The sequence below is a fragment of the Phalacrocorax aristotelis genome, chromosome 11 (assembly GCF_949628215.1).
Source record: "Phalacrocorax aristotelis chromosome 11, bGulAri2.1, whole genome shotgun sequence".
Lineage (NCBI taxonomy): Eukaryota > Metazoa > Chordata > Aves > Suliformes > Phalacrocoracidae > Phalacrocorax > Phalacrocorax aristotelis.
Genome location: NC_134286.1, coordinates 21,447,775 through 21,460,458, shown reverse-complemented (window position 1 = coordinate 21,460,458; position 12,684 = coordinate 21,447,775). Strand labels below are relative to the sequence as shown.

At 49.2% G+C, this 12,684-nt stretch overlaps 1 protein-coding gene across 1 annotated transcript; it reads left to right on the top strand.

Annotated features, from left to right (window-relative positions):
* The first annotated feature begins 225 nt into the window (after positions 1 to 225).
* Positions 226 to 12,405, top strand: FGF16 (fibroblast growth factor 16). The gene is made up of 3 exons (XM_075106259.1): positions 226 to 828; positions 7,319 to 7,422; positions 11,375 to 12,405. Exons 1-3 carry the CDS (start codon positions 309 to 311, stop codon positions 11,618 to 11,620), a joined length of 870 nt encoding a protein of 289 aa, XP_074962360.1. The 5' UTR covers positions 226 to 308; the 3' UTR covers positions 11,621 to 12,405.
* Positions 12,406 to 12,684: the final 279 nt, after the last annotated feature.

Here is a 12,684-nt window from a genome sequence, read left to right as displayed (position 1 = left end):
GGACCCCCGCCGAGGACGGCCAGAGGCTGCCGGCGGTGCGGGGGAGCCGGGGCGGGAGCAGCGAAGGGCCGGCAGCGCCGCGCCGCATCCCCGGGTGCGTGCGGGGGCTCCATGATTTCATCGGCGGCTTCACGGGGACCTGCCAAGAGCTGTTATGCCTCACTGCGATGTGTAGCTTTTTCCTGCCATTTTTTTTTTTTTCATAATAAAAGAGGGAGTGAAGCTGGCTTTTTTTCTGAAAGGAAAAAAAAAAAAAAGCCAAATGGATCAGAGAAGAAGGGAAAAAAAAAAGGCAATAGCCAAAGGGGATGCCAGTGAGGTGTGGCTTGCATTTAAATATCCAATATGTCAATGTAAGGGGAGTGTGTACGTATATAAAGTGCAGTTTGCATCCGACGGCGGGACACATCCAGCTATGGGAGGCGCGGGGAGCGCGGGGCCGGGCCGGGGCCGGCAGCGCAGGGCCGGGCGGCCGCAGCCCGCGCTCTGAGGGGGCCGCTCCGCTCCGCGCCGCTCCTCCGCGCCGCTCCGCGCCCGCGGGCCGCGGCCCCATGGCCGAGGTGGGCGGCTTCCTGGGCGCGTTGGACCCCGACCTGCACGGCTTCCCCCCCGCGCTGGGCGGCGGGCTGCCCCTCGCCGACTCCCCCGGCTTCCTCAACGAGCGGCTGGGGCAGATCGAGGGGCGGTTGCAGCGGGGTTCCCCCACCGACTTCGCTCACCTCAAGGGCATCCTGCGGCGGCGGCAGCTCTACTGCCGCACCGGCTTCCACCTGGAGATCTTCCCCAACGGCACGGTGCACGGCACCCGGCAGGACCACAGCCGCTTCGGTAAGGGGCGCTACGGGGGGCGGCCGGGCCGGGCCGGGGCCGGGGCTGAGGCCGGGGGGAGCCCGGCCGGCCCCGGGAGCAGGTGCCCCACGCCCAGAACTAATTACCCCGCTAATATAAATCATCCCGGGACGGATATAATTAGGCTTCTAAACAAATGTGCTCATTCCTTAGCAATGCGGGAGTTTTTATTTCTAATTTCCTACTCTCCCGGCGCTCAACCCTTCTGCAGGTGCACAAAAACGTGCTTTAGTGTGTGGGGGGTTAAATTAAAAAATAAAATTAAAAAAAGAAAATAATAAAAAAAAAAAAGGGGGGTGGCCAGCTGTAGCCATGCCTCTGAAATTAGTGGTGAGGGAGGCAAAAGAAAGGAGGGAGCGCGCTGGAAAAAGAAATTCCTAGCTTGTTTTGTTTTGTTCTTTTTTCTTCTTTTTCTTCTTTTGGCCTCCGCAGCTATTTGTGAGCTGATTTCTCTTACTTGCGTGAATTTCATTAGAAGAGCATCTCCCCAAAGCGGGCAGGGATCAGTTGGCTGGATGGGTGTCAGAAGGTCGGTTTGGGGAGGTTGTTGGAAAGAAAAGGGGAAGCTGAGGGGGGGAAACCGCTTAGGGGACCTCGGAGAGAAAGGAGGAGATGGAACAATAGGCAGCACACCGTGGATTTACCTTGCCGCCCGGGACACAGCGCCTGTCTCGGTGTCACACAAGAGCAGGGATCTCTAATGAGACTGTATGTAATCTTCAAAAAATGCATCCCAAGCCACAGGCAAAGAAGTACAGTAAGTTTGAGCACAGCTAAGAAAAATTCCCGCTACTTCAGCATCTAGTGCAGGTGTCTGTGTAAGCTATCAACAAGTCCCCTGCCAGTGATCTCAGCTATGTTGTCAACAGGCTGCAAGAAGTGCTCGCAAGACTTTTTATAGTTTTCAAGTGATTTAACTCCTCAGGGAAGGGAATTCTTTTTTTGCCTTTTCTTGTTTGCAACCGGTCCTTTCTGATACTTCAGGAATGCCGCTGCTGCTGCTATTGTTGGTAGCTTAAGACAGGTTTTTGGAACAATTGGAGCAGCTTATCTCCATCCTGCGCTTTCCATAAACACCAGGTGTGTGCATAGCATGTCCCTGCCTAAATCAACAGGAAAGTCGTAACCCGCAGGTCAGAGTCAGGTACTAATAGGCTCGCGGGGCAAGCGTTCTTTAATTACCTCCCGAAAGACACACATCTAACCTTTCATGCTGCAGTACGTGATGGGTTTCCACGTTTAAAGAAACTGAAAGCAAACCCTTGCATCTGTTTGGTTTTAGTTCAGTCTGCCACGTAGTATTCCTATCGGTTCTTTTTACTTACCTTTAGACAAATAAACAGCCAGTTGCAAATGGAAGCGTTTGTCTCAGATCCGTTTTTTTTAAAGATGGAGTAAAATGAGTGTATTTCCAAACAAACTTTGGAAAAACGCATTAAGTGGGCTAAAACTTTTCATGAATTTTGCATGCTTAAGCTTAAGTCACACAGTGCATTCAATAAATCGAAACATTGGCATTCCCTAAGTGTTTTAGCAGTCAGCATCCAGCTACGTAAATTAGACCAGACTTCAGATATAAAATATTATAGTTTTCTGCTTCAGGGTTTTCCCAGAGGCGGTGTAAAATAAATAGTTATTTGTTGTAATTGCAAGACAAAGCCCCAAAGGATTAGACTGGAATCCTCATGTTCAGATAAACTTGGACTAAACCTCGCTTCAGCAGAGACTCAAAGCAATAATGTATTGGCACACAGTCTTCACCATCTGCATTCAGTAGCCATGAATATTTAAATTCCAATGTTACTGGTATGGTTTGTATTAGGATGTCATGTATCAATGCATTCCTAAATTTTGCATGCAGCAGTCAGAAAGCAGTAACTTATTACAGAAATAGGCAGCCTGAGCGATTCTGGGGAACTACAAAACTGTGCTGAGGGATACAGAGCTGGACGAGGGTTTCAGGGTACCAGTTTAAAGCTGCCATAAACCTGGGGGCATCTGGGGAAAAAACTTAGACATCCAGAATGGTGGTTTGGTGGATCAAGCTCACGGGGTTGGAAGGTGCTCCCTGATACCATGAGCAGATAATTAATGTGCTCTGTGGATGGCTGCAACACTGCAGGAGAGGCACGTATCCAGCTGCAGATGGGATGTAGGGTGGAACCGGACTTTGCATCCCTATCTCCTAGTACTGGGAGGGGCCCAGGAAAAGATGGACAGTAACTGCGCTCTCCCATGCGCAGCCATCCCAAGAGTTACCAGATGTGCAAGACATCCAAGTCTTCCAGAGAAGAAAAGCAAGAGCTAAAGCCTTGTGATGCAGAACAGAGAACCAGGGTCCCAGTAGCAAGGGCTAAGGGAGGGATTCTTTTGCACCACAGCGTTCAGGGGATGTGCCCACAGGACACAGGGGAGGCAGCAGCATCATCTACCCATGATGCCTGAGCAATCACAGTAACTACTCCCTCTCATCTGTCGAGGACTGGAGCATTCCTAAGTAACACCTGTCTTCTGGAATGCGATATTTTATACTTGTAAAAATACCGACTCGTGCAAGAACAATGGAGCGCAGCTTATTTTTCCTAGAGGAGGCTTAACGCAAAATTTTGTGAAGCCCTCCAGGGTCGCTGGAAGAAAGCTCGTTCTCACAGTAGAGAAGTGCCCAAATTTGCTCTCTGAACTGGCAGCTCCACCTAAGTCATCCCAGAAAGAATAAAGCATTTTCAAAAACATATCTGTTCTCACTGCATCTGCTAAAAACCCTCCTGTACAAAGAAATGAAGGACAGTCAAAATCTGGAGGGGGTTTGGACTGACATTAGCGCCTCCATGAGAGTCCTTTGAGAATGAAACCGAGATAAATTCGCCAGGAAAACCCCTGCCGGGAGGAATTGCTCCTTTCCTGCCTCATGTCTGTTTTACAGCAGCGTTAAACAAGTGACACCAACGGTGCTACTCTTAACTGCAATCGAGGAGAGACAAAGGCCTTGAGTTTGTACTGCACAGTAATAAAGGCAGCAAACGAAGCTCTTCTTGGGTACGGACCTGCTAACGGCTCTGTAACAGCCTCCTAAAGAAGCTGATGAAACCTCCAGAGAAAGTTTTGCTGTAGATTTTGCCATTCAGACCATAGCGCACCTGTTGCTGAACAGTTGTTGAGGTTTTTAGCTGAAGCTTTAGGTTTGTAGCCATTAATACAACATCTGATGTTTCTGTACCCCTGCTCCTCGATACAGTCATGTAAGAAGAGACAGGTGCAAGGAGCTCAATTGTTCTTTGAGGGATGGTTTATAGTAAGGCGAGAGTGTGCAGGTCCGGCCATGGCAAAGCTTGGGAGATCATTCAGTGCTTTGGTGGTAAATGAATCCAGTCGGAATCTTAATCAAATCTCTCCAAATACGATCTAGAAAGGCTCAAGGAACAAACAGAATGAATAATCAACGTGCGAAAAAAGAGACAAGTCCCGGGGGAAAGAAAAAAGGAAAAGGGAAAAAAAAAAACATGTTCTACCGCAAAAATACACCGCTACAATTGGAAAGAAAATTCTTGAGCTGGCCCCAGTGGCCGCTCCCTGTGCTGCTAGAGATCAGATGTACGAAGCTGCAATTTTGTCTAGCAGTTGGAGTGAGTTAAGGACAGGATGGATACCCGCCCACATTTTTTCAGCCTTCATTCTGTCTCCTGACTTTTGTGGGTTTAAGTTACGTTCTTAATGCTATTTCAACATAGTCGTCTTCTGTGTACGTCTCTAAGTGCCACTCAAAGATCAGAAAAGGGGAATACTGCAAGAGACGTTGCCCGAAGAGATTGTCATGGGCACACCTGGAAGACATTTTGTTTGCAAATCCAGCAAGCATTCACCCAATCTGCACCAGATGAGGGGTTTCTCACCCACTCCTTCAGAGAGGGAAGGTGCTAATGCTGCTCCTGGGTTGCTCCTTACCAGGTCATTAGAGATCTGGGTTCACGTACCACGTACAGAGCGTGCTTGTATGTATACTCAAGAAAAGCCCTTGGTTTCCTTGCCTCAGACATCCCTTGGTTTCTACATGGGACCAGCAGCGTCTTCCTGCTTCCCAGGGGTGACAGAAGACAAATTAAAAAAAAAAAATACACTGGTGCTGAGGACTGTTTATACCTATAGGAAGGTTAATTTACTGCTCTCCAGTTATCAGATATTTTTCACTTGAACATCTACTTGCCTCCAGCCTGGAAAAGACTCCCCTGTTTCTGGGTATCCCTGTACTCCTTGCCCCCTGTATTACTTCTTACACTTTCTCTAATTGTCAATCTTCCTTCACTTCAGTCCCTCGTCTTCAAACAGTGGCTGTCGTCATGTCTGTCCTGCAGACAGGACAACGGAAGCACACCGCACTCCAGTAACTCCCTCCATGTGTCAGGACCGGTGGGTGGCAGAGGCAGAAGACCACCCCTCATCCTTTGCCTCTTCCCTCCCTGCTCATGCTTCTTTTCAGATAAGAAACCACAGGAACTACCAGGGAGTGGGCTGGCCAGAGCCAGGGTCCTGGTTTGCCTGTCTGGCTTGGTAAGGCTGCCTTCCCTGCCTGCTCCTGGCGTTCCTGATGGCAGTATGTGTCCCCAGGCTGGGGTGTGTAGCTGGGCACATTTCAGCCCTGAAAACATCCGCACTGGTCCATAAAGCATGTTTTCTGTCGTTTGCTTCCCTGATTGTCTCGAGGAATTGCTGCTCCCAAGTCCATATTTCATCTCCCCCCGCACCCAACACCCGCTGGCTTCAGGGAAGGCTGGATCCAATGCACAAGCCCCAGAGTAGGCAGGACGAAAGGAGGACCAAAAGCCTGATATAAGGTAGGAAGACTAATTCTTGCACTCCGCTTAGCCCCCAGCATCTGACTGATGAGTCTGCGCTGAGCGAAGAGGGACAGAGGCGTCCATCGCCGTCTGGTCTGTCCTATATTTAGACGGTGACACAGTTATCGTCTGAGAGTTATCACATCCGTGCCTGGCCGAGCAGAAGACACACGCCCCAAGCTGAGGAGTGACCGGGAGCTGCGACTGCCACTGAAGTCAGCCGGCTCAGGTGGCCGTTCGTCACGCGGTGATTTTAGACTCAAGGCATACTTTTAAGAGGAGCAGTTGCTCAGGACTGGATGGTTTGGGAGCTATATTAAGAGACCTGGAGCCGTGCTAAAGGTTAGAGCAACTTTGTCCTCCTGTCAATGGAGACGTCTTGTCCAGTCGTTAGGTGGGATGGTGAAAACCTTCCTCTGCTGCTGCTTCCCAGCTAATTAATTCAGCACTGGACACAGGCAAAGACTGCCCATGACCTCTAGCTAGGGAGCGTGTGATATCGATATCCAGAGTCTAACACAGTCCCACTAATGCCTTCAAGGAGGTTTTCCTGTGAAGTTTGAAGGTCTCCACCACTTGTGATGTTGGCTTTGTTCAAACCAGTTTAAAATGTACCTACTTGGGAGCTGTTTGTTCTTAAAGTGCTTCACAAAGGGTTCTCCTATTACAAGCCTGTCCTCCACCAAAACAGCTGCTGTCGCCCTTGCCGGCAGCGGGGGTGCAGCAGGCAGCGTGGCAGACCCGCTCATTTTTTTGCCAGAGGAAAAGAGGCTGCCGCCCCTCATGATTGTCATGTATCTGACACCATTGTTGTAGGCTGAAGCCCATGGGTAAATCGCTTGCTCTTGCAGGGTTGGGGATGGCTAGGACGGATGCTGCTGGACTGGGAAGGGGCTGGCATGAGGCTGGGGCAGGCAGCAGGACATATGGGGCAGGAGGGGGTTTCTGGCAGGAATGGCGGCAGGGGGAGATGGAGTAATGGAGAAAGGACCGGCAGCTCCCCGGCTCCAAGGGCTGCAGAGGAAGATGCATTTCTACCTGTGCGTATTTGAAGTTGGATTTTATCCCTGCAGCTTGTATATACATTTGGGGGTGGCCAGTACATCCCTGGAGTGCCAGAAGGAAGATGGCCCTCACAGACATCTCTTCTAGTGCTTTTTGCTTATTGTTACTGAACTTAGCACTTTTAAACATGCGGGACTATCGCCTCAAACCAGAAGCCCTGTGGTGACAAAAATCACTCTCCTTTCAGTGAAGAATAAAATCCAGCGTGGTTAACAGCCTTCTGAAATTTCTAGTGGGCCAGGCACAAGTTTCTACATCTGTCTTCTTGGTGATAGTTAGGAAACAACAAAACCCCAAAACCAAACCAACAAAACCTAGCAAACCTTCTCGCATTAGCGAAGGTAATTCCTCGTGGGCAAGTCAAATTTGCAGGGCTGGGGAGAAGCCTAGAGCGGAAATCGGAAGATCGCACGCATACGGCGCTATAGATTTAACAACTGTGTCGTTATAAGTAAGGGAAACGGGGTCTGTAGGAAGCTCTGCAATGGCTGGGAAGGGCTGGTTTGTGTTTGCCACTGGAGCCTCGTGTTGGTTTTATTCTCTGTATGATCTGGACTGCTTTTCTGTTTTAGGGATTTTGGAGTTTATTAGCCTGGCAGTGGGGCTGGTGAGCATCCGTGGGGTGGACTCAGGACTCTACCTCGGCATGAATGAGAGAGGCGAGCTGTATGGGTCGGTAAGTTTAAGGTTTTGTGCTGATCACAACACTATATAACCGACACAGCAATACCGGCTGGGGCAGCCTCATCGGTGTCATGAGCTGTGCCCGTCACAGGCCTCCAGAGTCCTTGGGCTGCCACATACCTCCATCCTACCTGTGATGCCCCTGTTGGTAAACATAAATGATATATATGAAACAGGGTTGTGGAGGGAGGATGCACTTGTGTGGCGAGAGCCCGTGGTGGTGCCCAGCCCCTGGACACAGCTTGGGGCAGTGCCTGGGGAGCTGGGGGGGCTTGTCAAGGTTTTGTCCTTCAGAAACAGCATGGCAATGGTCCACTAAAGGCAGAGGGGAAATTTAGCATAAAACCAGGGACTGCTTGTGTCTTTTCATTGCCTGAGTAACACATCGGTGTTATTCTCCACGTGATCAGGATCTGCATTTACCTGCAGATTGTACATGTATATTATAGCTCTTTAACTAACAGAAACTGAAGTCATGGGCTGAGTGTTATTTTATTATAACATTCTCTACAACTCCTTCTAGGAGTTTATGGGAGTTGCTCATAATTTTCAGACTGAAATTTTCCGTTTTTTGCCAAAACCCAAGTGTAAAATCCTTGTCAGTTTTTCACTCCACACAAACTCCTGAATACCTACAAACTCTTCGTAACATCACCTGTAGCAGATGCTGCCTCATCCTGTGCTGCTGTAGGACAGCTCTCTGCTTCCTTCTATTTAATTAAGTGTTAAGACTTGCAGTCAAAATGTCAGGCCTTAACAATTGGGCAGAGGTGCTTCCTGCAGGTTAATTTAACTCAATTCCTAGTTATTTAGCTCAACTTAATACCAAATGGTTATTTCTAGTTAGCTAGAAGAATTATTTCTATTTTGAAAAATTAACTGCATTCTAGACAGCCATTTTTAAGTTTCCTTTTCTGTAGCTGCTGCACTTCATTGGTGCTTTTTCTTCAGATGCCCCATTGCCTTTAATTCAACCCCTCACCCGCGTGTGGGTTTTTTTTTGGTAATGCCTCTTTCTAGATCATAGCAGTACCCTGCGTGAGGATACTGATTTTTAAGGATGGATCACAGTAAATTTAAAATGAAATAAAATAAACCAGTTTTAAACCAAAGCGGAAGGCACATGCTGCTTCTAACCAGACCAGATCAATCTCACAGTGTAGAAATTCGAGCTCGTGTACTCTCCATATAGAGAAGCCTTCAGAAAACCTTTGCTTAGCAAACAGTAACAGTAAACCACGGGTTTCCATCATCTTTTCTCCTCCCATTCCCATCTGAGGAGGGTCTGCCACAGACCCTTCTGCTATTTAGGATGCAGTTGCTGATGTTTATACAAGATAATCAAATACTAGCATGCACCGACAACTGTTCTTTTTCCACTTCATTTCTGTAGTAACATCTACCCTAAGCAAAAGTTAAATGTGGACACAGCGGTTAAATTACTAATGTGCAAGACAGATAAAAAGCAAAATCACCAGGATTCCATAAAACACAAAAAACCTTAAAGCACGCTTTAGAAAGCAGGGCTGGAGCCTACGCCCACGCAGCAGCACCCCTCCTGTCAAACCCCGAGGCCGCTCAGCAGCTCCTGGAGAGGCAGCTTTTACTCGTGCCTGCTGAAAAGGAGGACACAAGCCTGCATGTTCCCTTCTGTGCTTTCAAACCCTGCGGCTCTGATTATGAATCAACAGTTTCATGATGGGTTAATTAAATTCTAGGGCCTCTGCTCATGTTACGACACAGGAACAAAAATAGGATAACATTTTACAACACTTCATCTGGAAACAGAATTGACCTGAAGGCATAATCATGGGAGCTCTCTCTGTCGTTGCATCGTGTACACCAGGCAATACGCTGACCGGCCGCTGCAGGGACGCAGTCAAACCGCCCATCCAGACTGTGCAGAAGTCACGAGCCAGGTCCCCAAATAACCCTGGAGTTTTAAAATCTGGGATACGTGGGTTGTACAATGATGGCTTTTCAAAATCGAAAGCCACTACAGTATTCTTAATTAAAGGTCCATAAAACAGCGCCTAACAACAGCATTAGCATTACAATGGTATTTTAGGAGATTACAGTACAGCGGTATTTTTAAATTTTCAGCAAGTTTATTATTTCCCTCTGTGCCAATTTTGCCTGATCTGTGTGTTGATATAGCCAGAGCCAGCCATGCCTGCGGCGACACGTGGAGTCCCCGCGGGACAGACAGCTTTTCTGCCTGGCCCTGTTAACCGTGGGCCAACGTTGCTGTTAAGCTTTCCACCGATTTCAGAAACATGACTAAGAGCAGCAAAAGTCGCAGGCAGCACGTTGTGCGCTGCCCTGTACGGCGTCGGGCTCGGTGGGGACATCCCAGAGCTTGGAAAGAAATAAATGGCACCTTGCAGAGTCACCCCATGCCCTCCAAACATTTTACACAACGCTGTACCTCCAGACAGCCCAGTGAAGAGCAGGTAAACTGGGGCAAAGCAGCAGCACGTGAGTTCAGCCGGTCAGCAGTCTCCAACATATTCTGAGTAGATGGCATCCTAGGGGAAGGGAAAAAAAAAAAAAAAAAGCCTGTATTTATTGACAGATCTGGGAAGAGAAACCCCCGGCTCTCGGTTCCCCAGGTCTCAGATGGCAAGGGCTGTGGTGTAGGCTTTTGGAGGGCTCACCTCAGGGTTTATTTAATTAGCAGCAAAACATTCAAAACAGGTTCTGAGCGCAGGTGAGCTCCTGGATCGTGTTACAAAACATCGACTGCGGGCAATAACATTTACTTAGCACTCTGTACGCTGTAGATAAGACACATTCCCTACCCGAATAGTTTACTGGGTAGGTGCAGTGTTTGTAATATTATAGCATCCTACGTTTGCAGGCTGCCTTTCATCTGAAAGGACTCCCACATGCCCCTGGCAATCCCCGGGTGCGATGGGACAGGATGGCGGGTCCCTCCGCGGCGCTGGCAAAGCCACCCGTGCCCTCGCGGGGCAGGGCGACGGCCCCGCTCCTCGCTGTGGCCGGGCACGGCCCTGTAGCTGGCGTGGCGGGGATGGGAGGGAGAGGGAAGAAGCGATGGGCATGGACAGAAAAGCCATCGTGCCACGGCCGCTGCCACAGACCCCGGCTGTAAGCGCCGGAGGGAAAGGCCGGTTGTGGCTGCGGTGCCACCAGTGCCATCCGTTCCCCGGCCCAGCGTGGGAGGCACTGGCCGTGGGCTGGCACGTGCTCACCACATCATCTGTCGCCGCCGTAAATCCTCCCCGGGGTTAGACATCCCCGGAGCGCTGCTCCCCAACCCAGACCTCCCCGCGTCTTGTTATGGCCTCACATCACAGCTATCTGGCGCTTCAGAAGATGAAAGGCCCGAGGAATGCTTTCATTCGCGCGGCAGTGTATACTGTTATGTGCCTTGAACTTTAAAAGCAGTGCTCGCTCCTGTTTAAACCCTTCAGGTGCGCTGCCCGCTGCTTCTCCCGGGGTTGCCTCTCACCGAGGAGAGTGGTTTTGGGGTTTGTGTGGTACCTGTGGACGGGGCTGCACAGGGCACGGCCCTGCCCGGCGCCACGGCCACCCCAGCAAGCTCCAAACTCACGCCCCGATCGCAGAGACCCGGCTCTCAGGTTTAGGGGTTTTGCTGTGGCACTGTTTTCGCTTTTTATGGGGCACCTTTGCAAAATGTACACCCACCTTCTCCTCCTCCTCCTCCTCCTCTTATCTCCTTCCTCCTCCAGCTTCAGAGGTCTTTGGGTCGCGGCTTGCATGGCTTGTGCCCATTTCCAGCTCTCACGCAGGGGAAATGTCCCGGGGGGCGCAGTCCCCATCCTCAGGGGAGCCAGAAGGAGGTCAAAGCTAGGAAAATTATAGGAAAATAAAGTGAACGAAAGAAGAAAAGACTTACTTTTAAAAAATTTTTGACACAAATGTCTTTTTCTTCCCCTCCCGCCACCGCCCCAACGCAGAAGAAGCTCACACGGGAGTGCGTTTTCCGAGAGCAGTTTGAAGAGAACTGGTACAACACATATGCCTCAACCCTCTACAAGCATCCCGACTCGGAGAGGCATTACTACGTGGCTCTGAACAAGGACGGCTCCCCCCGAGAGGGGTACAGGACTAAGAGACATCAGAAATTCACTCACTTCTTACCCAGGCCTGTGGACCCTGCCAAAATACCTGCGACGTACAGAGACCTCTTCCACTACAGGTGATGTTCCCTGCAGCGGCCCCGCCAGTGTACATACTTGGGCTCCCAAGCTTTTTCCCAGAGCACTATATTAATAGTCATTCCATCGTCCCTGTAAGTGTAGATGCCATAGGAAAGCACTTACACTGAATTCAGACACTGCTGTTCCTCCTTGTTTCAAGCGTATATCGATCCTGGGTTATTTATGGGGGCGGGGGTAGGGGAAGGGAGGGAACCCTACATATAATCTTTTGTTTTCATTCACTTTCTTTACCCGGTTGCTACAAGAGAGGCCGAATATTCAATGTTACGGTTGCTTAAAGGAACAAGCAGGTGAGAAAAGCCTGATCCCCAGGGGGCGGGTGGGGAGGAATAAAGAAACAGCTAAAAATGGAGAGAAGGAAAGAAAACAAGAGACCGCAGAACTGCTGCAGATGCTGCTGCTAAGCTCGGGATGGTGACCTGCTAAGAACAAGCCTTGGGAACGGTACCCTGCTTAAGCAGCCCGGGAGTTTGCGACACGGATGATGCTACATGGACTGGTCCTGATGCGTGGGGTTTTTCCTGCTGTTGGGGTGGGAATGGGGCGAGGAACATTATGCAGATGTAAGCATGGATACTGTGCATAAGGACAAAACTATTTATAAAATGTATATGATATTTATTTTATATATTTATTTATTTCAAAATAATTTTATTTTTAATGAGAGATGCTATGACCGGATTTTCATCAGGAAGAATAAGGTCCTACTGAAACAGGAAAAAAAAAAATGAGTTTTAAGAGCTTATCGGCAATAAAATTGTCTTTATATTGTAGATTTCTTGCTAGCCCTTTTTTTTGGCGCTCCGGAACAACTAACCCAGTATTTCCCTATCAATATGGATATTAAGACCACCTCTAAAAAGGCTTTGTATGTTAAAGATAAATTCCCTAAACCCCAAACGCTTGTACAAGAATGCTGTAACACCTTGTACAATCAAATTATACCTGGAAGGGACCTTGGAAGCGTGACCCGACTGAACCGACCGGCCGGGTGTCCGATGAACCAGAATTTCCAAGAACTGCAAATCCAGCCTTCTCCTTTACTC

Bases quoted from the DNA above. Each gene is read 5' to 3' on its own strand.
- FGF16 (XM_075106259.1), top strand. From the start codon at position 309: ATGCCAGTGAGGTGTGGCTTGCATTTAAATATCCAATATGTCAATGTA. The intron at 829-7,318 runs GTAAGGGGCGCT...TTTCTGTTTTAG, and splicing joins GCAGGACCACAGCCGCTTCG to GGATTTTGGAGTTTATTAGC. The intron at 7,423-11,374 runs GTAAGTTTAAGG...GCCCCAACGCAG, and splicing joins GAGGCGAGCTGTATGGGTCG to AAGAAGCTCACACGGGAGTG.